General features: G+C 44.8%; 1 protein-coding gene across 7 annotated transcripts in view; it reads left to right on the top strand.

Annotated features, from left to right (window-relative positions):
* SON (SON DNA and RNA binding protein) overlaps positions 1-20,056 on the top strand; it is an 83,275-nt gene extending 63,219 nt beyond the window's left edge. Inside the window, exons 8-12 of one of the 7 annotated variants that reach the window (XM_083171786.1) lie at positions 4,132-4,248; positions 6,402-6,549; positions 7,902-7,967; positions 9,163-9,278; positions 18,988-20,056. In XM_083171786.1, coding sequence (XP_083027912.1) covers positions 4,132-4,248; positions 6,402-6,549; positions 7,902-7,967; positions 9,163-9,278; positions 18,988-19,152 — 612 coding nt within the window. In that variant the 3' untranslated portion in view covers positions 19,153-20,056. Of the gene's footprint in view, positions 1-4,131; positions 4,249-5,336; positions 5,612-6,401; positions 6,550-7,901; positions 7,968-9,162; positions 9,279-18,987 lie in introns of those variants that run through there. The other 6 variants (XR_014470261.1, XR_014470260.1, XR_014470259.1 and 3 more) reach the window with 6 other exon arrangements.
* Positions 20,057-26,425: the final 6,369 nt, after the last annotated feature.

Genomic DNA, 26,425 nt, shown 5'->3' with positions numbered 1-26,425 from the left:
CTCCCGTGATTCACGGCACACCCCCCGCGACCCCCCCTACCATGATTCGCCGCAACCCCCCTCCCGCGATTCTCTGCAATCCCTCCCCTCCCGCGATTCGCAGCATCCACCCCCCCACAACCCCCCCTCCTGCAATTCGCGGCACCCCCCGCGACCCCCCCCCTCCTGCAATTCGCGGCACCCTCCGCGACCCCCCCCTCCCACGATTCGCGGACACCTAAGTTGCAATACAGGGCATCTTTCATACAATTCTAACCATATTTCTCATATACAAACGTTCACAAATTAAGGGGGCGCAGCCCCTTACGACGGTGTGAAGAGCGCCCGTAGGGCGCGATGAATCACCTAGTATTACATACTTGATAACATACTTGATAACATGTATGTTTATATGTGCTGCCAGAGCAACCCTGGTTTTGTGATGCCATGGTTGGGAATCACCGCTGAAGATAAAGCTGTCCATACACTGAAGTATAATCATTTAGATTTGTTACTAAAATGATTTATCGTTGGCAGGAAAAGCAAACCTGAACGGTATTCCCAACCATCGTTCAGATTATTTCACAGCAGTTGACTTTTGTTCATCTTAAAGTGTATAGAGCTGATCTGTTTGTCAGGGCTGATAAGTTTTTTGTTCACCATTGATAAGGCATAACTGACATGGCTTGCTTTCCCATTTCAGCTTTTTGTCCCATATCAACCATTTGATCATTGTCCTGAGTTTTGTGTTTGAGGTTTCATTTAATATTGGATGGAAATTTGGGGTATCCCTTCTACCTATATATACAATAGGAAAGGGAACCCTTAGGGGCGCAGTGAGCTGAAATGCTTTGCTCAGTAGCCGCTGCAAAATATCAGGTGTGTGAAAAAGAAAAAGAAACAATATGCAGCGCTGAATAAAAAAACCTTGAACTGTTGGATTGACGTTACAGATTTTTATAGAATTCCCTTTATGGTCCAGAGTCCCTTATTAGTACATCCAATATCAATGTGGAAAGTCCGCTTCTACTGGAAAGTAGGTTCCACCTAACACGTTTCGCTGTAAAGCTTTTTCAAAGGTACGCTACCTTTTAAAAAAGCTTTACAGCGAAACGTGTTAGGTGAAACCTACTTTCCAGTAGAAGCGGACTAACCGCTCCAGCAATACTCAGATTCCTTAAACCTGCCCGAACCAGCCTGGACAGACCGGAAATGCAATTTACACCTGCCGACACCAGTGGTGCTTTCCACATTGATATTGGTTGTACATATAAGGGACTGTGGACCATAAAGGGAAACTTCTTATTCCATCAGGATCCATTTCCCTACAAATCCAACAAGGTGGACAGTAACTATATCCACTCTGAATTCAGAGTTGGTCCATATTTTTCCAGGCATGCATAGGAACGAACAGTAAGGACAGAGCTAGAACACACCCTGCATGTATTTTTTAATCTTATTCTTCACTGTATTAGTATGTGTAGCCACATGGCTTATTAAATTGTGATTTCATTTTAATGCTATAAAAATCTTTAAAGTCAATCCAACAGTTCTTTTTTTTTTTTATATATTTGAGCGTTGCATATTTTGTTTCTTTTTCTGTGGTAATGCATTTAATATTCTATCACATACCAGAATAAAACCATGCAGTGGAAGTTGATGGTGAGATGTAGACCGGTTGAGCATTGCACATCTATAGATTCAATGCTCCTGTTTGTCATTCCAGTTGGGCATTTCAAGCACCATGTACTGTATGTAGCGCTAGCTGGCTGCCAGGAGAGTACTGGGTGAGCCCTCTGCCAACATGTACAATGTGCATCATGGAGTAAATGACCAAGTCCGTTGATTTGCTGTCTGTAGTATGAAACTATTATTTTGTGTATTCCCCTGGTGCATGCGCGGTATTCGCTGATGTGCACTGTGTGGTATACATAGAGAGACTCATACTAAACTGCCAATTTGAGAGATTAATCGCATGTAACTCCTGGGGAGCTACAGGTGGGGGGCAGAAGATGCCTGGTGCTTCCCTGCTCTGTGATATATCGTGGGTGCTAAAAAGCACTAGCGAAGTACAGCTGACGGCGGCACATACGGTTTATCCTATATGTAGCAGTCCACCCTCCGATCCGATGCGCATGGGTCCACGCATCGGATCGTATGTCATACACATGGCAAAACTATGACCTTCCAGCTGTTGTGAAACTACACAACCCAGAATGCCTTGCCATTGTTTTAGCAATCCCTAATAGCAAAACTGTGGCAAGGCATGATGGGATTTCACAACAGCTGGACGGTCATAGTTTTGCCATGCCTGTTGTAGACCTATTGACTATCTAGACCAGGGTTGGCCAAACCAGTCCTCGATCTACCAACGTCCACGTTTTCCAGGTTACCTAGCTGGTGCACAACTGTAGTCATTACTAACTGTCACATTTTAAAACATGCTGCATTCATTCCAATTATAGATCCACAGGTTGCCTGGAAAACATGCACCGTTGGTTGATCTTGAGGACAGGTTTGGCCACCCCTGATCTAGACAATATAGATCCATCAACCAGAACCTGCCCCTCAGGATCAATCAATACAGGACACGGGGAGAGAGAAGCCCAGTGCTGAGTGTTTTATACAGGACACGTTGAGAGAGAAGCCCGGTGCTGAGGGTTATACAGGACACTGGGAGAGAGAAGCCCAGTGCTGAGTGTTATACGGGATGCAGGAGAGAGAAGCCCAGTGCTGAGTGTTATACGGGATGCAGGAGAGAGAAGCCCAGTGCTGAGTGTTATACGGGACACGTTGAGAGAGAAGCCCAGTGCTGAGTGTTATACGGGATGCAGGAGAGAGAAGCCTGGTGCTGAGTGTTATACAGGACACGGGGAGAGAAAAGCCCAGTGCTGATTGTTATACAGGACACGGGGAGAGAAAAGCCCAGTGCTGAGTGTTATACGGGACACGGAGAGAGAAGCCTGGTGCTGATTGTTATACAGGACACGGGGAGAGAAAAGCCCAGTGCTGATTGTTATACAGGACACGGGGAGAGAAAAGCCCAGTGCTGATTGTTATACAGGACACGGGGAGAGAGAAGCCCAGTGCTGAGTGTTATACAGGATGCAGGGGAGAGGAGCCCTGTGTGGAGTTTTATACGGGACACAGGGAGAGGGAAGCCCAGTGCTGAGTGTTATACGGGACACAGGAGGCGAGGAGCTGGTGCTGAGTGTTATACAGGACACGGGGAGAGGAGTCCGGTACTGAGTGTATACGGGACACGGAGAGAGAAGCTTAAGGTTCCCATACACGTACAATTATTTTATACACTATTGTATACAATATCGCATCTCGGATCTAGTACAAAAAGTATGTGCAGCACATAAGCAGCCCATACACACTGCGATGCGGGCTGTGCGTTCTGTGCTTGCACATACTTTTTGTACTTTGTTTTCATCACATTGCATCGCATTGCATGCACAGGCAATGCAATGTGATCCGTGCTTGTTAAGCACGGAACGCACGCACGTATCGCAGCGTGTATAGCAAGCAATACTTTTTGTACTAGATCTCATCTCATCTGATCTCATTGCAAAACTGATATGCGATGAGATGTGATATTGTATACAAAGTGTTGGAGAGAGAAGCTTAGTGCTGAGTGTTATACGGGACACATGGAGAGGAGCCCGGTGCTGCGTATTATAATATTTTGCAGGCACCTATATGCTGCTTGTTAAACACAATCTTTTGTGCATGGTTAAAGAAATCCCAAAACCATGCCCTGATGGGCTACTGAAGAACTGTGTGCCATCGATGAGAGACCGGAGGAATGTTGTGTGATTCCTGGTGGAGCCTGAGCTTCTCCACTGAGCTGTATTTGCGTTGGACGCGATATTCCTAGATGCATTGCAGGGCTCACAGCCAGGTTCTATGTATGAGGTTGCAGCGCGCAGCTATTTGCAAATATTGTTATAGATCGTTCATCAGCTGTCTGTAAACTATTAAACATCTGCTATTATATAGGTAATAAACATTCCCACCGTTATTTTCATTTGCGGCATCTATAGATGACGTAATAACCTTAGCCTTATTTGGGATGGGAGAGGCCATCTTTGTTATACCATGATGCGGATATTCGTAACTTAGCGCCATTCTACTTGTCTGTCATAGATTGATGCCTGGGCTCGGTCTACTTCAATTCCCGGACAGTTCACGGGGAGCACTGGAGCGCAAGTTCTGACGGCGGATGAAATCAGCAACAGCGGCCCCCAAGCCTGGTTGAAAAAGGTACTTGTGCGGCAAGCAGTAGTGTTTATCATAGCGTTATACAGTACATACTGCCCTAGTGCTTAGGGAACGGCCATTGTCTTGTGTATAGAGCACATGTGTATGTTTAGTTACAGCACAGCTAAATGTAGTATTGGAGTATTCTTGCACTAGGTTCCACAGCAGTATTTGTACTTTGTTACATGAGATTATCCATCCTTACGTCTAACTTTTTCCCTTTGGTTAATTGATGAACTCTTGCCTTTCCCAAACCATGTCTGTTTCACTGTTCCTTTAGTGGTGTATGTGGCGCACATGGTAAGAGACATAAATGTCTATACACAGTATGTAAACGCCCAATGGTATGCCTTTATCTAGGCACCCGATATAGGCAATTCCTTATTAGGAGTATAGCTTTCAGAATAAAGCTGATTGCCATTCGGGCCAAAGATGCAGGAGGAAAGTTGGCCTAAGAGCTTGCTCTCCAGTCATCTTTGTGGTAGCCGTCACAGCTAGGCAGACCATTTCTGGTCAGATCTACCTGTACAAATCCAGGCCCCCAAAGATATCACCAGTGTCTGGCCCCTGCTTTCCACCTTTTTATAGCAGATCCTTCGTCCTTGGCCTTGTGCTAGACTTGGGGTGCAGAACAGCAACTGATGGCATGTAGAGAAGTGGAGAAGTCGCTGCCCAGGGAGTTAGTGGATTGGCAGAAGACATGCTAGGTGGAGCCGGTTGCGGGAGAAGCCACGTGTCATTGGACCATCCAGAGCCTGTCCGCTCGGCGAGACCGATCGGGTCATCTGTTGGCATAACCAGCGGATCGTTCCTGTGCTACAGCCGCTTCGGCTCTCCCCTCTGCATACCAGACGTTGCTGTTATTTATCCCCCAGTCTGGCTTCTGCCGGTAACTATTACACGAGATCCGTCTGATTTTTTTTTAGTGCGATGATCTTAAGACCAAAACATTTCTGCCTCTTATCACGTAACCCCTATATACACACCGAGCTCAAGGACAGAGCGCTGCAGTTGTTGTTTTGCGTTATGTTCTGAGCTCTGCCAGGCACAGTGAAACAGACCTTGATGTTGAAAATTCTATCATTACAAAGCAGGTTCTAACGCCGGATCGGACCCTGGTGTGACTTTGGCTGGGGTGAATGTCACTCTCAGCCCTACTTTTATGAAAATGTCCTGGCAATGCGAAAGGGCGAATGGAACTCATAAGTAAGTAAGTAAACCCAACGGGTGTACGAAGCAAGGAGATCCAGCATGGACACAGTTTCTTCTGCATGATCTGTTAGGTCCAACATGTTTGGACGTGACAGGTCAGAGGCCGGTTGCCTTACCAGCCATGTACACGTTTTGATGTCTGGAAAAAAACAAACCGCTTTTAATTTTCACCGTTGCAGATTAACCTCATTGTGCATTGTTACTGTGACATAGTTGCTGCTAGATAACTCACTAACTTGGGGGACACACGTTACCGTCTTAGACGTATGTATCTTGCTGCAGTCCAGGATGAGCTGATGACAGACTAGCCCATTACCCAGTACTCAGGTGTCAGGATGGAGGTAGGACAGCTTTCTGGTTGGGTAAGCACTTGGTTACAAGAGAGAGGGGATAGTTCACAGAGCCACTCGTGAACTTTCACCGCTCTGTGTGGAAACTTGTTGCAGGGTCAAATCCTTGTAGCCGCCTTGTGTCTACGGTCACTGCCTGCTCCACTATCGCCACACTGCAGCCACAGAGGCAAGGGGTAGGTAAGCATTTCAAGAGTTTTTACAACTGTGATTTACTTTGAGTTGTAAAAATAAGTGTGATGGTTTCCGTTCAAAAGCAATCCCGATTACAGTAATAATGAGAAGTATGTAAAGCTCTGTCATTTCTTTTCCCTCTTCTGCGGAAGCCTAAGTTTTAGAGGACTGACCCATTACCATTGTCAGGATTGTTTAAGATAGGATGTCTGTATTGCAGTCCCTCAGTACCTTGGTTTAGCCTTGGCCTCTCTGCATGAGCTGACAGTCTTACATTGTTGGTAACTTGCACATTTCTGTAGAGATACAAGTCAGGGGGTCCAAAAATCTGCATCGCAGTAACGTACATTGTAGATTTGGGTCATTTTAAATCTTACGTTAACATCTTGTCCGGCTATTTTTCTTTTGTCTCTCTCATAGGATCAGTTCCTAAGGGCTGCACCCGTAACTGGAGGGAGAGGAGCTTTGCTGATGAGAAAGATGGGATGGAGAGAGGGAGAAGGGCTTGGACGAAATAACAAAGGCAACGTTAATCCCATTCTTCTTGATTTTAAGACTGATCGCAAAGGTGTGTAATGTGCTCGGGTGCTTTGACATGGTTCGGTATAACAGTTGTACAGTTTAGTCACTGCCACCTATGTTTTATTGCCCTGCTGAGATTCTGTCGGGGGAATATACCAGCAGGAAGCAAAATACTGAACCAGCTATCGTTTTAGAACACTACTTCACAGTTGCATAAATGGTGGGGCGTGAGTGGGAGGGCCAATAAGAAGCTGGTCTTCAGCCTCTAGGAACACAGATTTTAGAACAAACATGGGACTATGGGGAAAAACAGCAGAGATTACAGCGTATAAATTAACAAACCAGATATATAAAAGTATAACCACTAGGTGTTCACTGAGTCCAATGACCTCACTGAGAATGCTTTAAATCAAATTACTAGGAACCAGTGACATCACTAAGAATGTGGATCATCAAGTTACTAGTAACCAGTGACATAACGGAGAATGCAGCCAAACAAATTCCTAGGAACCAGTGACATGAAAGAGAATGAGGCCTACAAACTTTCTAGAAACCAGTGACATCACTTAGAATGAGATCTTTACAATTTCTAGGAACCAGTGACATCCCTGAGGATGTGACCCATCAAATTCTTAGGAACCAGTCGCATCACTGAGAATTTGGCCCATCAAATTCCTACTAACCAGTGATATCTCTGAGAATAAAGCCTATCATATTCCTAGGTGCCAGTGACGTCAATGAGCATGTAGCCCATCAAATTATTAGGAACCAGTGACATCACTGAGAATGTGACCCATCAAATTACTAGTAGCATCACTGAGAATGCAGCCAATCAAATTCTTAGGAACCAGTGACATCAACGAGAACGAGGGCTTTAAACTTTCTAGAAAGCAGTGACATGAATGAGACCTATACATTCATTAAACACCAATGACATCACTGAGCATGTGGCCAAATAAATTGATTGGAACCAGTGACATCACTGAAATTGCAGCCATTCAAATTCCTAGGAACCGGTGACATCAAAGTGAATTATGACACTTGTTAAGACATGAGAATAAGGCCTATACATTTACTAGGAAACAGTGACATCACTGAGAATGTGTCCTGTAAATGTATAAGAAGCCAGTGACATCACTGAGAACGTGTCCAATAAATTTACTAATAACCATTGACATCACTGAGAATGTTGCCCATCAAATACCTAGAAACCAGTGACAAATTATTATGACCTGTAACTTAGCTGAACAAACAGAATATCGGTTCCCACTCCATTCCATTAAATGGCGGAGTGATCATTCTACACTTATTTGCCGATTGGACTTTTGTTTTGTTACGGTTTTAGCATTAGAAGAGTAGTATCTTACAGCATTATGTTATTGTCTGCGTTTCTCCTAGGTTTGGTAGCAGATGGGGAAAAAGCCTCCAACAAGCTGGCATTACCTGCGATGAAGGATCTTTCTGGTGAGCTGTTCCGCAGTTATTTATCCTGCACTCTCCTGGAATCCCTGTTTATACATTGAGGCTGTATTCTGCTGGTCTCCTAAAGACGGTTGTTGTCTAAACAGACAGTCATTAGGTTGACAGGTAATAGGTAGAAAGTGCTTAGGGTCGACAGGTTGAAACTGCAGACACACATATGGTCGTAGGAACTTTTTGGGCTTTTTCACATATTTTTCAACTTTTTCTTGATTCGCCATCCACGTGGATTCCGACTGGCAAGAGTAGCAAAGCGAGAGACATCTTGTCTGAGATGTGGTGTGTGTGTATACCAACTATGGTCACGTGATGAAACCTAGAAAGAGGAGGTCAGAAAAAAAAAAAAAAAAAGTCGCCATTTTTATGTTTACTTTTTCCACTTCGACCTTTTGACCCTGTTGACCGAATGCATTTAGACCATTTGTGGTCGATTTATGGACCTCTCATTTGTGTGGATCTTTTATAGCACGCTTATTCTGATAGCAGATGTCTGTTAGTAGATGTGCTCAACTTTCAATATTAATTCCTTATATTCTTGAGCATTGTGCAAATGGCTTCACTTATATGGGTCACCGGTTGGCGGTGATTTCCCCTGCTTGCCTATCGGATGCTTTTCTATTTGACGGCGCAGTTAGACATCACTTTATCTGTCAGTCTAAAGTGTACACGCGGTTCTTTTTCTATTCAATACGATCGGAATCGCATGGCGCCATGTACACGTTCGATTTAGACTATTAAGTACATATCTGTACTCGATAGTATTCGATTTTGTGGCTGGGCATCGGGATTGGTTGTGGCTGAAAACAGTTTGATTTCGATTCGATATTTCTTATATAGGCAAAATTAAATCGGAAAATAGACCAAACCGAACCGTGTATACACCACAATAGAAACCTAGATTGGACGGCAAGCGAGATCCATTTGGTCCATCTAGTGACCAGTCCTATTAAGGTTTAGTTGTTCTGGTCATGGGTTAGATTAGGGTATTCACCTGTCAATCATTATGTAATGGCTATTACTACACAAGCATTGAGTGATTCTGTATACAGTGTGTTAGTGTCCGTGAGCAATAATTACTTAGTTTGATTTAATATATATATTAATGAAAGATACGTAAGCTTGGTTTGGGGGGGGGAATACAATGCCTGGCAGATGTCATAAGGTCTTAATGTATTTTCAGGAAAAAATCCCATCTCTGTTCTGATGGAGCTCTGCAATAAGAAGAAGTGGTCTCCGCCTGATTTTGTGCTGGTGGATGACACCGGCCCAGAGCATCGCAAACGGTTTCTTTTCCGGGTAAGTACTAGCAGTGACCGGTTATACATTCAGGGGCCTCGTTCACTCCACACTCCAACATTTTGTACTAACCATTGCAGATCATCCATTAGGCTGCAGTATAAGGTGCCAGAACTTGAACTTGTAAGGTGCCCCCTCGCCTCTGGCCACACTCCTGTGCATCTTTTGTTCCCACCCCCCATCCAACTCAGGGTCAGCTAGAGCTGTTGCCCACTCAATAACCGGACTTGTACCTCCACCATAGGGTATCCTGGGCGGACGGTAGGTGCCTCTGGCGCAGTCACAAACTACGTGCACTGCTCCTCTTCAATTTGAGCTTACTCTGTTTTCTACATTCTAAGGTGGTCACTCACCTGCTGTGTGTATTCTATAACAGAGAGATGCTGTGTGTATTGTAAGGCAATCACATTGGTGGTGTCTGTATTGTATAGCAGGCACGAAGATGTGAACAATGTATAAAATGACAGCCACACCTCTTGCACTACATGGGAACCCTTCCCTACACATTTGTACTTGGGGAACGCTATGAATACATTTGTTTAGGGTGGCCAGAATAATTAGGGATAAATACTATTTGGTGTGAAGGGTGTAATGTGCTGCTCGGAATTTAGACACTGGCAACGGCACCCGAGTGCAAGCACTTTTGTGCACATTCAGGCCCCCCTAAAGTGCTGTGATGATCTCGCTAATAGGATTAACCCCGTAGTTATGGTCTGTGCACTATTTTTTTGAAGAATGTGTGAGGAGGTTGAGTTTGGTTGGCATCTTTTAGACTAATCCCTTCCTTAGATTGAACCACTGAGAAATGTGGTGACAAATAAGCTGGGTACACACTATACGATTTGCTCCAGCACAATATCGTTAACAATATTGGTGGAGCTCCCGGGCGATATAGCACATTCACAATGAATGATAGTGTTAAAGATATCGTTCAGTGACTTCACCCAGCCCCTCAGTGAACATGACCTGATGACCTGGTCAACATTGAGCTCCATGTTTAGACAATGACTATATTGTTAACGACCCCCCGGGAGCTTGTATCGTTAACGTTATAGTGTGTATTCACTAGACAATACGCAAGACAACGGGATTTTTGTCTTAAGCTGACCATACATCAGAAAGATCGATCTTAAGATCGATTGCGCTCATGATTGTGTACAATTTCCCTTGAAATCCCCGGCAGTCCTTGGTGGTTTTTGGACACACAATCTACACACAATCGATCATACAATCAATCATACAATCCATCTACTGCATGATTGTGTACACAAGATGTGCACACAATCTGCATACAATACATCTTACAATCAGTCATACAATCCATCTGCTGATTGATTGTATGATTATGTACATAAGATGTGCACACAATCTGCATACAATCCATCTTACAATCAGTTGAGATTGTATGATTGGGTACAATATCTTTCTGATGTATGGCCACCTTAACCTGTGAAATCTATTTATCTGAAGCCATAGTGCAACACTGGAGTCTAAAGGGGCCTACATACGCAGAGATTTGTGCCAGAGATTCATAACGGGAGATTCAGCAGGAGAGATTTCCCTAAAACGGAATTTTTCAGATAATGAGCCACACACACACAGATTTGTGCCAGAGATTCATAATGGCAGATTCAGCATGAGAGATTTCAAATCTCTCACAGAAACTTCAGGGGAATAAAAAAAGAATTCAAAATGTAAATAAGGGGTTGAACTAAAGCCTGGGGGAGTGTCACTATATACAGGGCCGAAACTAGGTGTTTCGGCGCCCGGGGCGGCAGTCATTTGGTCGACTTGCCGGACGCTGATTTGGTTGCCAATCAGCGTCCGGCAAGTGTTTTCAAAATCATCAGCGCTTCCCGCCTCCAGGCAAATAGCGCTAGGAGACGGAGTGACGAGTGAGTGAAAGCTGCCGCTACACCAGTCCCTGGACCCCTGCTGCCAACATACCTGTGTGCAGCCAGCGGGGGAAGGCAGCGTCCAGGGACTGGTGGAGCGGCAGCCTTCACTCACTCTGTCTCCTAGCGCTATCTGTCTGTGCCTGGCGACGGGAAGCGCTGATGACTTTGAAAAGACTTGCCGGACGCTGATTGGCTGAATTCAGCCAATCAGCGTCCGGCGAGTCTTTTCAAAATCTGCTGCCCGGCAGCGCTAGGAGCCGGAGTTAACACACCACTCCCCGGACCCCCGCTGCCCGTCCCCAGACCCGCTGCCAGGAGACCCAGGACCGCACACTGGCGCGCCCCCCCCCCCCTCCAGCGCCCTGGTGCCCCTCCAAAATATGGTGTAAATAGCAAAAGAAAGGCTGGCACTCTGGGGTCTTAACAAAACTTGCTGTATTTTTATTTTATTTATGGTCGTTTGCTTTGAAATACAGCAGGTTTTGTTAAGACCCCAGAGTGCCAGCCCGTTAGATTGTATGTCTCCTGCGGCCAATATATATATATATATATATATATATATATATATATATATATATATATATATATATATATATATATATATATATATATATATATATATATATATATATATGCCTTGTCATTGGTGGCAGTGGTTTATATATATATATATTATATTCTATAAAGAAACTTATCATTGGTGGCAGTGGAGCTGGACGTGCAGCAGGGGGATGTGTGAGCGGGCGGGCGGCTTGAATCACTTCGCCGCCAGAGGACAGGTGGACCGGGAGCTGCTGCGGGTAGGCAGCAGATTTGCCGGCAAGTGGGTGAGTGGCTTTTTCCCCCTGCTCCGTCTCCGTGGGGAGGGGGAAGGGAGCAGGGGGCGGCGGGTCTTTGCAGCATCTTCCTGCGGCGAGCAGGGGGAGGCGGCGTCCGGCGTGTCAAGGGGGCGGTGAGCAGGGGACATCAGGGCGGCGTTCAGCGTCGCTCAGAAGGCCCTGCTCACATCCGAGGCCACATATGAGCAGGAGCTTCTGAGCGACTGCTCTTGATTGACGGGCAGGTCCGTTCTGAATCTTGTGCAGATTCAGAACGGCGGGGGCGCGCATGCAAATCGCTGTGTGGGCTATACACACAGCGATTTACATGCATTTTCAGGCATTTTCTGAGTGATTTAGTAAAATCGCTCAGAAAATGCCTGAAAATTGTGCTGTGTGTGGGGGCCCTTAAGTTCTTGAGTGCAGCAGGAGATGCTTCTTCTCTCCCATACCCAGCCAACTCCAGGCCAGATTAGTTATTTACTCAACAAGCCTATTCTGGAACAGGAAAGGATAAGCAAGAAAAGTAAAGGCAAAAAACTGAAACTAAAGACCACCTACAGATAAATAGATGGTCCAGGTTCTGCTTCTGTGGGCCTACCACAGAAAGAACTACTGTTAAGGTAAACAGAGGTACTAACTAGTAATGGAAAAAAATAAAGCAGTATACTGTTAACGCTAAATTGAAACAAGCTAGAGAGCAGTATCCCTTAGCAACAGTGTATCAACCTTATGCCGGCACTCCTATTCCCAGCCACCAAACACCGTGAGGTGGGGGGGGGGGAGTATGTTACTGGACACTAGGACAGTGTTGGTATGTGAGGCAGGAGAAGTCATCTTTTAGCTGGTCCTCAGTCTCCGGCAGATGGCTGTTATGTTGACAGCCTTGGATATACTGTACGCCGCAGCCCTTTCCTAGGCACCATGGAAATAACTGATCTGCACTCAAGAAGTTTAACTTTTTGTTGCCTTGTCTGCGGACCTGAGCATACCCAATGTCCCAGTGTAACACTATTGGCTGAAAGAAAAATATACTACATTTTAACGATATATTGTACAGTGTGTATTGTAAACCTATAAAGACATTTTCTCTTTCAATGGTCCTGGTGACACAGCTCAACACTGGGATGTAGGAGGGTCCGAAGGAGCCAGGCACCTATCCTAAAGTTTTAGAGGGTAGGCTCCTCCCCTACTGCATCCCTGGACTCTTCAGTTCGTGTTAGGTGCCCACTGGAGTGGGTGCTATTCTAAAGGGCTGCAGGAGCAGCCGAAGAATTAGAGTAGTTAGGGGATTTTTATTATTTTATTAACTTTTACCCTAGCTAGGTAGGCACAGTGTGAGGATTCTCATAGTGAATCCTCACACTGCTTGCGCAGCAGGAGCTGACAGAAGCGCGTCCTGTCAGCTCACTGTGCACAGGGGAGACACTGTCTGGTCCCCCTGTGCAGCGCTTATAGCCTTTTCTAAAAGGCTGCCTGGGCTCCGGAGTACCCTGAAACCGGCTCCACGCTTAGGTGGGGATCATGGGGGACAGGCGCTCCGTGATGGCGGCGGCCATTTTATGCGGAGCTTACACGCTGAGCTCCTAGATGAGAGGACAGCAGCGTTGTGACAGGCATGTTCCAAGTGATCCCCATTTGAGGGGGAGACACTGGAACTAGGAAATCCTACCTAAGGAGCGGCTTGCTGGGGGTGGTTGGCGCCAAAAGGTCACGGACCCCGCAGCAGCAGGGACCTGTGGTCTCTTCCTTCACTCTGACTTTGGCGCCTTTCAGAACGCTTGCAGCGGAGCTGAGCTGGCTTACTGATCCTGGCAGAGTGACTTGGATTTCCTGGGCATCGCTTCCCCGCAGTTGAAACCAACAGACAGATAAGTGATTGGGTGCATTGCCTCTGTATAAACGCTTGTACATTGTTTGCACTGTGTATACTGATAGATATACATTTATCACTTGTGTCATGTCTGAGCATCAGGCTGTGGTTTTGGGGGAGGGAGCCCTTAATGCACTGAGCGCGTGCAATGTTTGCACACAAAAATTTGTCCCTGAGCAGATGGCCAAGGGGGGCTTATGTATTACTTGCGCTGATGTGAGACCCATGGGGAGTGATCCCCATAGGGCAGAGCATATGGAACCTGCGTGGGCCAGGGCCCTAGGCAGGTCAGTAAACGCTTTGGTGCAGCTTTTGGACAGGCAGAGTGATGGGCTGGTAGAATCACAGAGACCTATGCCATCATCTCAGCAGTCGTCTGGCTCCTTGCCTCTTACCCAGGCAGATCCTGCACTTATCCAGGTGATGCAGGATACTGCAAAAGGGATTAACAGGTTCAGTGAAATGCTGGACAAAATGGATGATGTGGCAGGGACCCCTAGAAGGTCTTATGCCTTAACTACTGTGGTAGATGAAGAGGAAGGAGAGTATACTGACATCCCCTGGGATCAGGGTGATGATTTGGAAGAGAACTCTGCTGCTGGTATAGAGGATCTCATTATAGCTGTGAAGCAGGCTTTAAAGCTGACTGTGGAGGATAAGACTCCTGTTAAAGGTGTTTTTAAGCGACAGCGGAAGGAGGCTGTTACTTTTCCTTCAGATGAGGGGTTACAGGAATTGTTAGAAGGGGCTTGGAAAACTCCTGATAAGAGGCTTCAGATGCCTAAGCGATTCCTTAGTCTGTACCCCATGCCAGAGTCTCATGCGGAGCTCTGGGAAAAGGTCCCAGTTGTGGACGCTTCAGTGGCACGTTTGTCCAAGGCTACTGTATTACCAGTACAGGGCGGTGCAGCTTTTAAAGATTCTGTGGATAAGAAGCTGGAGGGAAACCTCAAGGCTATCTTTGAAGGGGTGGGGTTTACCTTACGACCCCTTATTGCTTCAGCCTGGGTTTCTAAGGCCATGATAGAGTGGGCTGGTGAATTATGCACCATGCTGCAGGCTGACCCGGGTGCATTACTGCTGGCAGAAAAGATTAAGGCAGCAGCAGAATATGCAGTTGAAGCAGAGGAGGAAGCTATTAAAATGGCAACCAGAGTGTCCACAGTCTCCATTAATGCCAGGAGAGTGCTTTGGCTAAAAGCCTGGGAAGCAGACAATGAGTCCAAGAAGGCTCTGGAAACATTAGCCTTCAAAGGAAAGGTACTCTTTGGTACCGAATTAGAGGAGATTATAAAACAGGCCACAGGCGGCAAAAGTACATTCCTGCCGGCCTCCTCAGCAAAGCAGACGTCCAGATTTTCTGCTTTTAAGCCGTCCTTTCGGCCCTCCCCTAGAGGTGATGCGTCCTTTCGAGGACAGTCTTTCAGGGGAAGGTTTCAGCCCTCTAGAGGCAAGACACAAAAGTCAAAATTTGGCTCTTTTCACAAGAAGCCTGCCAATAAAGGAGAGGATAAACCCTCTGCATGACTGTCAGGGGCTTTGCCCGACAGTGACAAAAGTGGTCGGACATCTCACGCTCTTCAGGGACGCTTGGGCTTCTCTAGACCAGGATGCCTGGGTGCTAGACATCATAACACAGGGTTACAAAATCCCTTTCAGAGGGCCACCTCCGAAGAGGTTCATTCCCACATCCTTACCAAAGGAGGCACGGCTGCGTACAGCTCTTGTGAGAGCAGCGCACTCCCTTTTGAAAAAAGGGGTGGTGACACTAGTCCCCAAGACAGAGTGGAAGAAAGGCTTTTACTCCACGCTGTTCCTGGTGCCCAAACCAGACGGGTCTTTCAGACCAATACTAAATTTGAAGTCTCTAAATGTTCATTTATGGGTAGACCATTTCAAAATGGAGTCTCTACGGTCAGTACTCCTGAGTCTGGACCAGGGAGAATTTTTGGCGTCCATGGATGTCCAGGACGCATATTTGCACGTTCCTATACACCCGGAACATCAGACCTTGTTGAGGTTTGCCATAGGAGACCTGCATTTACAATTCCGGGCGTTACCCTTTGGGCTAGCAACCGCGCCAAGGGTATTCACAAAGATAATGTCAGTAATGGCGGCGGTGCTGAGGCTCAGGGGAATCACAGTAATACCCTATTTGGACGATCTCCTGTTCAAAGCAGAGTCAGCAGCCATGCTGCAGAGTCACTTGGCAGAGGCCATCAGTTTTTTGCAGGCTCACGGCTGGATTTTAAATTTGCAAAAATCTCAGTTGGTACCGTCACAAAGGCTCCAATTCTTGGGAGTCATACTGGACACCCATCTTCATCGGGTATTCCTCCTGGAGGTAAAGGCCAGGGATCTGGTCACCCTAGTCCAGGAGATTCTCAGGGCTCAGAGCATTTCAGTATGGAGGTGCCTCAAGCTCCTGGGGAAGATGGTGGCGTCATTCGAGACGCTTCAATTTGCCAGGTTCCACTCTCGGAGGTTCCAATGGAACATCTTGTCAGCTTGGTCAGGAAACACTTTGACCATGAAATCCGAGATGATAGTGCTGTCTTCGGACACCCGAGAATCTTTGAAATGGTGGACAGAAGTAGATTCCCTTCAGTGGGGTCGGTCATTACAGACCTGGGACTGGTTGATAGTAACTACCGACGCCAGTCTCAGGGGCTGGGGGGCAATAGTCCTGGATCTCAGGCTTCAGGGCCTGTGGACGGCAGAGGAATCAGCGTTACCAATCAACATCTTGGAGCTGAGAGCTGTCTGGAAAGTCATTTCCTTGGCGGGAGACAGGTTACAGAACCTCCCTTTGAGGATTCAGACCGACAATGCCACAGCTGTGGCGTATCTGAATCACCAGGGAGGTACACGCAGCAGATTGGCCATGTGGGAGGTATCCAGAATCTTCCTATGGGCGGAACAGAATGTTCCAGCTGTATCGGCTATATTCATCCCAGGAATAGAGAATATAGAAGCCGACTTCCTGAGCAGGGAGGAGCTCAAGGAAGGGGAATGGAGCTTACATCCTCAGGTGTTTCATCAAATCACTTCGATGTGGGGAACTCCGGATGTGGACCTGATGGCATCCAGGATCAACCGTCAAGTGCCCAGGTTCTATGCCAGAACAAGGGATCCACTAGCGGAGGCAGTGGATGCCATGACTATTCACTGGCAGGGAGATCTCCTTTATGCATTCCCACCAGTACCAATGTTACCGAGACTTCTGAAGAAAATACAGGGGCAGAAGGTTCCAGTGATCTTAGTGGCTCCAGATTGGCCAAGGAGATCCTGGTACTCGAGGCTTCAGAGGTTGTCTGTGGACTCATGGCGTCTACCTCTGAGACCAGACCTTCTAAGACAAGGCCCTTTCAATCACCTGGATTCAGATCGATTGATTTTGACGGCCTGGCTATTGAAACCACCATTTTGAAAAGAAAAGGGTTTTCTGAGGCAGTAGTACAGACTATGATAAAAGCCAGAAAAGCTGTGTCTTCGGCAAATTATTATAGAGTCTGGAAGACTTACATTCGATGGTGTGAGAGAAGAAAGGCTCATACATCTCATTTTAAGCTATCAAGAATGATGGAATTCTTACAAGATGGTTTTTCATCGGGCCTAAGCCTTCAGTCATTGAAGGTGCAGGTTTCGGCCTTGTCCATCTATTTCCAGAAAAAGATAGCCATTTTGCCGGAAATTCAAACCTTTTTACAAGGAGTATCCAGGTTGAAACCTCCATACAAGCAACCAGTAGCACCTTGGGATCTATCACTGGTTTTGGAATGCCTTCAAAAGGCACCTTTTGAACCCTTAAGGTCGGCTGACTTTAAGTTTCTTACGTGGAAGCTAGTGTTTTTGTTAGCAGTAGCATCTGCTAAAAGAGTTTCAGAATTGGGAGCTTTGTCATGTAAATCTCCTTTCTTAATTTTTCATGATGACAGGGCTGTTTTAAGAACAGTGCCTCAGTTTTTACCGAAGGTGGTGTCTACCTTCCATTTAAATCAGGAGATAGTTCTACCTGTGTTTCAACCCCCAGAGGGTTCTAAGAAAAGGGACAAGTTGAGAACTTTGGATGTTGTGCGTGCCTTACGCATATATGTGGACAGAGTGAAGAGTGTCAGGAAGACTGACACATTGTTGGTATTGTATGACGTACACAAGATTGGTTGGCCTGCATCTAAGCAGACTATTGCTAGGTGGTTGCGGTCTGTGATAGCCTTTGCATACACCAAAGTGGGTGGACCAGTACCGGCCAAAATAAATGCGCATACCACCAGGTCAGTTGCCACCTCTTGGGCGGTTCGACATGGGGCCACAGCTGAGCAGGTTTGCAGAGCTGCCACTTGGTCATCTGTTCACACATTTGCCAAATTCTATAGATTCCATGAGTTCGCGTCGGAGGACGCATCATTCGGGCGAGCAGTGCTGAGAGCTGCAGACCTGAGCGTACCCTCCCAAAGGACCGGCTCTGGAACGTCCCAGTGTTGAGCTGTGTCACCAGGACCATTGAAAGAGAAAAAGGGATTTTTGTAAGAACTTACCGTTCGAATCCCTTTCTCTGATATGGTCCTGGTGACACAGCGATCCCTCCCTTACGCTCAGTAAGTATGCCAGAAGTTTCATGATGTTCATGTTAAAATGGTTAAAAGTTAACAGTTTTCTGTTATAAAATGTGCATATAATATGTGCAGGCGTTTGTACTGAGTTAATGTATTCCAGTGGCTTTGAAAGATGAACTGAAGAGTCCAGGGATGCAGTAGGGGAGGAGCCTACCCTCTAAAACTTTAGGATAGGTGCCTGGCTCCTTCGGACCCTCCTACATCCCAGTGTTGAGCTGTGTCACCAGGACCATATCAGAGAAAGGGATTCGAACGGTAAGTTCTTACAAAAATCCCTTTTTTGGATAAATGAAACAGCATCAGAGTTTCTTGAGGTTTGGAATTTTGAGTCTTCCTATTTTGTGTAAAGCAGGTGACCAAACCAATCTGACAAAATCCCGAACCTCCGGCAACTTGAGAAGCCCCTATAATAAGCTTATTAAGCCTATCTGTATTATTTGCCTACTCTTAAATTAACTTAAATTGCTGCACATTAAGTCTGTTTATTTCCTTTTACCCTGGCAGGTAACAGTCAATGGAGTTTTGTGCCAGCCAAACCAGCCGAGCGTTTCCAAGAAACTGGCAAAAGCTACAGCGGCTGCTGCAGCCCTCCAGGCCTTGGGCGCGTTACCGAAGGAGAACATGACCTCAACATCCAACTTCTGCAGCGCCTCCTCTACTACATTGTAGGCGCCCATACAGCTTGTTGTCATTATCCAGATATTCCAGAAATACAAAAGAATATGAACATTACTGTGGTCATAAGCAAGAGCCCAAATGTGTCTACCTGTAAATCTAAGCAAATCCCTAAGACTTTTTTTTTATTAAACTGCATGACTAATGTGCTCAGTAATTCGGGGCTGAAGGAGTCTGCTGCTTTTTGTGGATGAAAGCTTGTTTAGAAAATTAATGTTGTGGTTTATAGAAGGTGTGACGGTTCTCATACTTTTGTACAGTCGTTTGTAAGCCATGTTGTACCAAGACAAAGTCCAGCCACAAAGCACTGTTTTTGGTGTCACGGTATGCCATTTCCGAGGAGCAGTCTTTGGGAGGGGGGACACACATGGGTTCCTCTCCCTCTCTCTGCGATAGGACCTTTTCCACTTAGCAATGTGGACTATCCTACTTCAGCCTAGATAGGTTAGTAGCTTGGGTTAAAGGTCTAAACCACTATGCCATGTGCCAAAAACAGGCATATCTTTAAAACATTGATTGTAAGCCTTAAACCCAAGGCTGATAAATGATGGAGATGCCGGCTTACCCCATTGTCACAAAGTTGTCTCCTATAGAGAGCAGAATTTGAGGATCAATATGTCCTTTGTTGCCGTACATGTTTAGGTGGTTCCCCTTGATTTCTCCCATCTCAGCCCAGAGAACAAGACGCCATCAAATATCACTGAATCCGAAACATGACCGAGTCCTTCCTTTTTCCAAATATGTTTGTGCCGCTGTTTTTATTTGTGATTGTTTTTTTTAAATCTAAGTGTTTTGTAGCTTCAACAATGGAGCTCAACTATCTTGGCCAGAACTGTGGTCTGTAACAGGCCTGATGTCGCTTACGTGTAAATAAATCTTAATAAAGAGCTGGAACCTATAATAATGTCTTCTGTGTGATTAATCCTGGCGATATAATGTGGAACGCCATATTCAGGTGTTCTGCAATTCTACTTTTGCAGTATTCCTTACAGTTACAATTTGTAGGTTAGGCAAGGACTCGGCCCCATGACCTCAGTGCTGTGGGTTAGCAATGCTAAATTTTATTTATTTACAGTTTACTATATAGCGCAGCAGATTCCGTTGCAGTGTTATATAGCGCAGCAGATTCCGTTGCGCTTTACAATAGTAGACAGTGATAAAACAACCTGGGAAACAACAGACAGACTTGGAGGTAGGAGGGCCCTGCTGCAAGCTTACGATCTATAGGGATATAGGGGGGGATCTGTAATGCTATTCAGAGCTTTCGTGTGGAGGCAACTGAAATGGTATGGGACTCATACTGGAAGTACTGGTGTGCTCACCTATACATCTATCTGGCGTTGCGGATATGTAGTAGTTATGGCGGAGTTGAGTAGCCAGTCTCTGTAGATAGAGGAATATTTTGGGGTGTGCAGTAGTCCCAGTCGCACCCAATGCCCCCGGTAGTCCCGGCCGCACCCAATGCCCCCGGTAGTCCCGGCCGCCCCCGGTAGTCCCGGTCGCACCCAATGCCCCCGGTAGTCCCGGCCGCCCCCGGTAGTCCCGGTCGCACATAATGCCCCCGGTAGTCCCGGTCGCACATAATGCCCCCGGTAGTCCCGGTCGCACATAATGCCCCCGGTAGTCCCGGTCGCACATAATGCCCCCGGTAGTCCCGGTCGCACATAATGCCCCCGGTAGTTCCACACACACATAATGCCCCCGGTAGTCCCGGTCGCACATAATGCCCCCGGTAGTCCCGGTCGCACATAATGCCCCCGGTAGTCCCAGTCGCACATAATTCCCCCGGTAGTTCCACACATACATAATGCCCCCAGTAGTTCCACACATACATAATGCCCCCGGTAGTCCCAGTCGCACATAATGCCCCCACTTGCACATAATGCCCCCTGTAGTGCCACTCACATAATTGGTTGGTCGTGTTGCCAGGTCCCTGCCGTCTTGCCCTCACTGCATTGCCAGAACCCGGCACCTGTACAATGTAGTTGACAGACTATGGGCCTGGCGCATGTGCATTAGCAGTGACAGTACTATACATACACAATGTCTGCAGCCCATAGGCTGGGAGTGGCTTCCTAAAGAAAGCCAGCTATTTGCTTATCACAGCCTGGACTGGAAACACCTCCAATTGGGAGAAATAGGACTTCCGATAGGAAGTCGCTGCCAGTCCAGTCTCAGGGACTGCATCTGGCTTGCCTGACACTGAGCAGGATGGCAGATTTTACTGGTGGAGCTGCAGTCCTGCAACCCAATAAAATCGAAAAGAAACAACCACTATAAAATAGTGTTAATTTAGGCGCTATCTGATGTATACAAGAAATATAGTTTTTTTATAAATAAAAATTAATATATAGGTAAAAGTATAACTCAGCTGCAGTTCTCTTTATGCACAAGTGTGTGTGCATAGAATTATCTTACATCCCTGCACAGAGAGATTTAGTGTCATGCACTGATGTAATGATAAAACAAAGATATATAGCCAAAAAAGATTAGAGATACTGTGCTATTATCCAATTAATTATTGCACCAATGGTATATCACATTTATTATAAAGATATTTTTTATATATTAATATATTGTGTATTTTATATATATATATATATATATATATATCTTTATAATAAATGTGATATACCATTGATCGATTCTAAATTATTCGTGTGAGTGTATTCATCCATGGTGCAATAATTAATTGGATAATAGCGCAGTAACTCTAATCTTTTTTGGCTATAAACCCAATAAAATCAGCAACTGGTGCCCAGAAGAGAGGCATACATATCACTTTGTACCTGCTTAATAGAATACAAAGGAAATAATCAGTACGGGAGACCCCAATGTCCAGCCATCAGTGTTCAAGACACTTTACCCTTCCTCAGAGTCACCTTCAATGTGCAAAATAATATAGCTCCACCCAGCCTGCCTTACATTAGGATGACACATAAAGGAGATGGCAGTAGTACTCCATGGACACTTATATGGTGATCATTATACAGTACACACAGAACCTAGATAATCCTTTCTCATAGTACCAAAGGTTTTATTGCATCTTGTAATCTGGTATAGGAATACAAGGACACATACAAGTACTTTTACAGCCTTTATTTTATGAATCCCCTAACACGTATCATGTGTAACAAATCAGAATACATTGTGCAATAATGTGTGTGTATGTATGTATGTATGTGTATATGTGTATATATATATATATATATATATATATATATATATATATATAGATAGATAGATAGATAGATACTAGTATATTATGACTGCACCTATCACTCTATATGTGACGGTACGGTAAAGCCTTTCATTACATATATATGTATGCAATCTCATTGTAAGTAGAAGACCACACTTCTATAATCTCCATAGTAGCAATGGATGAGTACAACATCAGAATGCAATTTCTCAATCAGTGATTTGTGGAACGAGACCAATATTGGAACGTTCCCGGCACTTAGGATGCCACCAGTCAAAACGCAGACAAAGGAATCCTGATGCAGTAAGTACTACAACCCTCTTTCCCCAACCTAACCCTAGATTAAATTCTTCTCTCCACTCAAAATTAGAATGTTTCGGTGAATATATAAACTAATAATAATCATATCCTCATAGCTGTATGTGAATGACCAACATCTTATTGTTACATTTGTGCTCATAAGTTTACATACCCTAGCAGAATTTGTCATTTTCTGACCATTTGTCAGAATATGAATGATAACTCACAAACTTTTCTTTCACTCATGGTTAGTGGTTGGGTGAAGCCATTTATTGTCAAACAACTGTGTTTACTATTTTTAAATCATAATGACAACAGAAACTACCCAAATGACCATGATCAAAAGTTTACATACCCTGGAGATTTTGGCCTGATAACATGCACACAAGTTGACACAAACGGGTTTGAATGGCTACTAAAGGTAACATCCTCACCTGTGATCTGTTTGCTTGTAATCAGTGTGTGTGTATAAAAGGTCAGTGAGTTTGTGGTCTCCTGAAAGACCCTTGCATCTTTCATCCAGTTCTGCACTGACATGTTTGTATTCTGAGTCATGGGGAAAGCAAAAGAATTGTCAAAGGAGCTGCGGGAAAAGGTAATTGAACTGGATAAAACAGGAAAGGGATATAAAAAGATATCCAAGCAATTGAGAATGCCAATCAGCAGTTTTCAAACTCTAATTAAGAAGTGGAAAATGAAGGATTTTGTAGAATCCAAATCACGTTCAGGCAGCCACAACTGCCAGGAAAATTGTTCGGGATGCAAAGATGAATCCACAAATAACTTCAGCTGACATACAGGACTCTCTGAAAAAAAGTGGTGTGGTTGTTTCAAGATGCACAATAAGGAGGCATTTGAAGAAGAATGGGTTGCATGGTCGAGTCACCAGAAAAAAAGCCATTACTACACAAATGACACAAAGCATCCCACTTACAATACTCCAAACAGGCACTCAACCCAGGTGCTTAGAGTGACACTTACACATACTGTATAAATGGCAAATGTCCTTTATATCCAAGTACTCCTAAGGAACAAGATGGATAAATGTTCTTTCTGTGTTTACTGAGAGACTCTTTATCTCATAACTCTTTGTCACAAATAGTAAAAACAGCATGTAACCCCCGATTGGTGATAGACCAGTGATCACAATACGCCAAATTCAAGGTCTCACCACCCGACTTCCTAGACCAGTTAACCGGGATTTCCGGATTCTCCACAGTATATCGGTCACAAAGTGCAGGTGCAGGATGGCTCTAATCCAAAGAAAGTGTGATTGTGCGGCATCTACTTCTCCTACTGCCAGGGATCAGTCAGCTCTATGCATTTCGGACTTCACGGAGTCCTTCATCAGAAGCATCATATGCTTCTGATGAAGGACTCCGTGAAGTCCGAAATGCATAGAGCTGACTCCGTGGAGAATCCGGAAATCCCTGTTAACTGGTCTAGGAAGTCGGGTGGTGAGACCTTGAATTTGGCGTATTGTGATCATTGTTCTATCACCAATCGGGTGTTAGATGCTGTTTTTACTATTTGTGATAAAGAGTTATGAGATAAAGAGTCTCTCAGTAAACACAGAAAGAACATTTATCCATCTTGTTCCTTAGGAGTACTTGGATATAAAGGACATTTGCCATTTATATGTGTAAGTGTCACTAAGCACCTGGGTTGAGCGCCTGAAACACTATTAATTTCTATTTTCTCTGTATTTGTGTGGAAGAGTTTTGTCAGACCTCTTCTATTATAGTGTTGACTGCTGACTTCCATCCAGCGCACTGTGTAAAAAAATCTTGTGTACTAATACTCCAAACAGCACAGAGACAAGCCTCAAAACTTCTGGAACAAAGTCATTTGGAGTGATGAGACCAAAATTGAACTTTTTGGCCACAAGCATAAACGTTGCATTTGGAGAGGAGTCAACAAGGCCTATGATGAAAGGTACACCATTCCTACTGTGAAACACGAAGGTGGATCGCTGATGTTTTGGGGATGTGTGAGCTACAAAGGCACTGGAAACGTGGTCAAAATTGAAGGCAAGATGAATGCAGCATGTTATCAGAATATACTGGAGGAAAGTTTGCACTCATCAGCCCGGAAGCTGTGCATGAGACGTACTTGGACTTTCCAACATGACAATGATCCAAAACACGAGGCCAAGTCGACCCATTGGCTACAGCAGAATAAAGTGAAGGTTCTGGAGTGGCCATCTCAGTCTCCTGACCTCAATATCATTGAGCCACTCTGGGGAGATCTTATGTAAGGCTGTTGTTCATTGATTACAGCTCTGCTTTTAATACAATAATACCTAATATTTTAGTGACTAAATTGTTGAATTTGAGCTTTCCTCCCAGATTATGTAGCTGGATCCTAGATTTCTTGTTAGACCGGCCCCAATATGTGAAATTGGGGGGGTGTGAGTCATCGGTGCAGAGACTGAGCACAGGCGCCCCTCAGGGTTGTGTGCGGAGTCCACTTTTATTCTCTCTGTTTACGTACGACTGTCACCCGCGGTCTGACTCCAACTTAATCATTAAATTTGCGGATGATACCACAGTAGTGGGACTCATCTCAAATGGCGAGGAATCCGCATATAGAGATGAGGTTCAGACTCTGGTTAGCTGGAGTAAGGAAAACAACCTTTTGTTGAATCTGGCAAAAACCAAAGAAATAGTCATCGATTTTAGAAGGGAGAGGAAAACTGTATTAGAACCACTGTTTATTGACAACTTGGAGGTAGAACGTGTGAAGGAGTTCAAGTTACTGGGGACTATGATCTCTGAGGACCTATCGTGGACCTCTCATATTGGGTTGATAGCCAAAAAAGCCCAACAGCGTCTCTTCTTCTTGAGGAGATTGAGGGCAGCCAATTTTTCCCAGGAAAACTTAGTTAGATTTTACAGTTGTGTTATTGAAAGCATTTTATCCTATTGCATTATAGTATGGTTTGGAAATAGCTTAACTAAGGACTTGAAGAAATTAATTAGGGTAGTACATACTGCTGAAACCATTATTGGTTGCGATTTGTCTACTATCTCAGATATTTTTGTAAAAAATTGCAGACGTAAGAGAGATAGCATTATGCGAGATCTTTATCACCCTTACAATTATGCCTTTTCCTTTTTACCATCAAACAGACGGTTGAGGAGTATAAAAGCTAGAACCTCTCGTCTGAAAAATAGCTTCTTTCCTACCGCAGTGTGTGATTTTAACCTAAACTGTTAACACTGTTGTCTTCTGTTGTATCTCTCTGGAACTAAGACTGAAATTTCGTTGTGTTGGCAACTATGTTGGTTGTTTTTTTACAATGACAATAAATTATCTTATCTTATCTTATCTCAAATGTACAGTTCATGCAAGACAGCCCAAGAATTTACAGGAACTGGAGGCTTTTTTTGCCAAGAAGAATGGGCAACTTTACCATCTGAGAAAATAAAGAGCCTCATCCACAACTACCACAAAAGACTTCAAGCTGTCATTGATGTTACAGGGGGCAATACACGGTATTAAGAATGTAATCTTTTGATCAGTGTCATTTGGGTAGTTTCTGTTGTCATTATGATTTATAAAGAGTAAACACAGTTGTTTGTCAATAAATTGCTTCACTCAACCACTAACCATGAGTGATTCATATTCTCTGACAAATGGCCAGAAAATTACAAATTCTGCTAGGGTAAACTTATGAGCACAATAGTATTTTCTCCAGAAGGAAAGCACTGTATTTTGAAAACCCTTGGCATTATTCAACATTGTTTTCCATGTTTCCTGTTC

This window comes from Crinia signifera, chromosome 2 (assembly GCF_055691185.1).
Source record: "Crinia signifera chromosome 2, ASM5569118v1, whole genome shotgun sequence".
NCBI classification, from domain to species: Eukaryota; Metazoa; Chordata; class Amphibia; order Anura; family Myobatrachidae; genus Crinia; species Crinia signifera.
The sequence above is the reverse complement of the archived record's forward strand: the minus strand, read 5'-3'. Positions and strand labels throughout refer to the sequence as shown.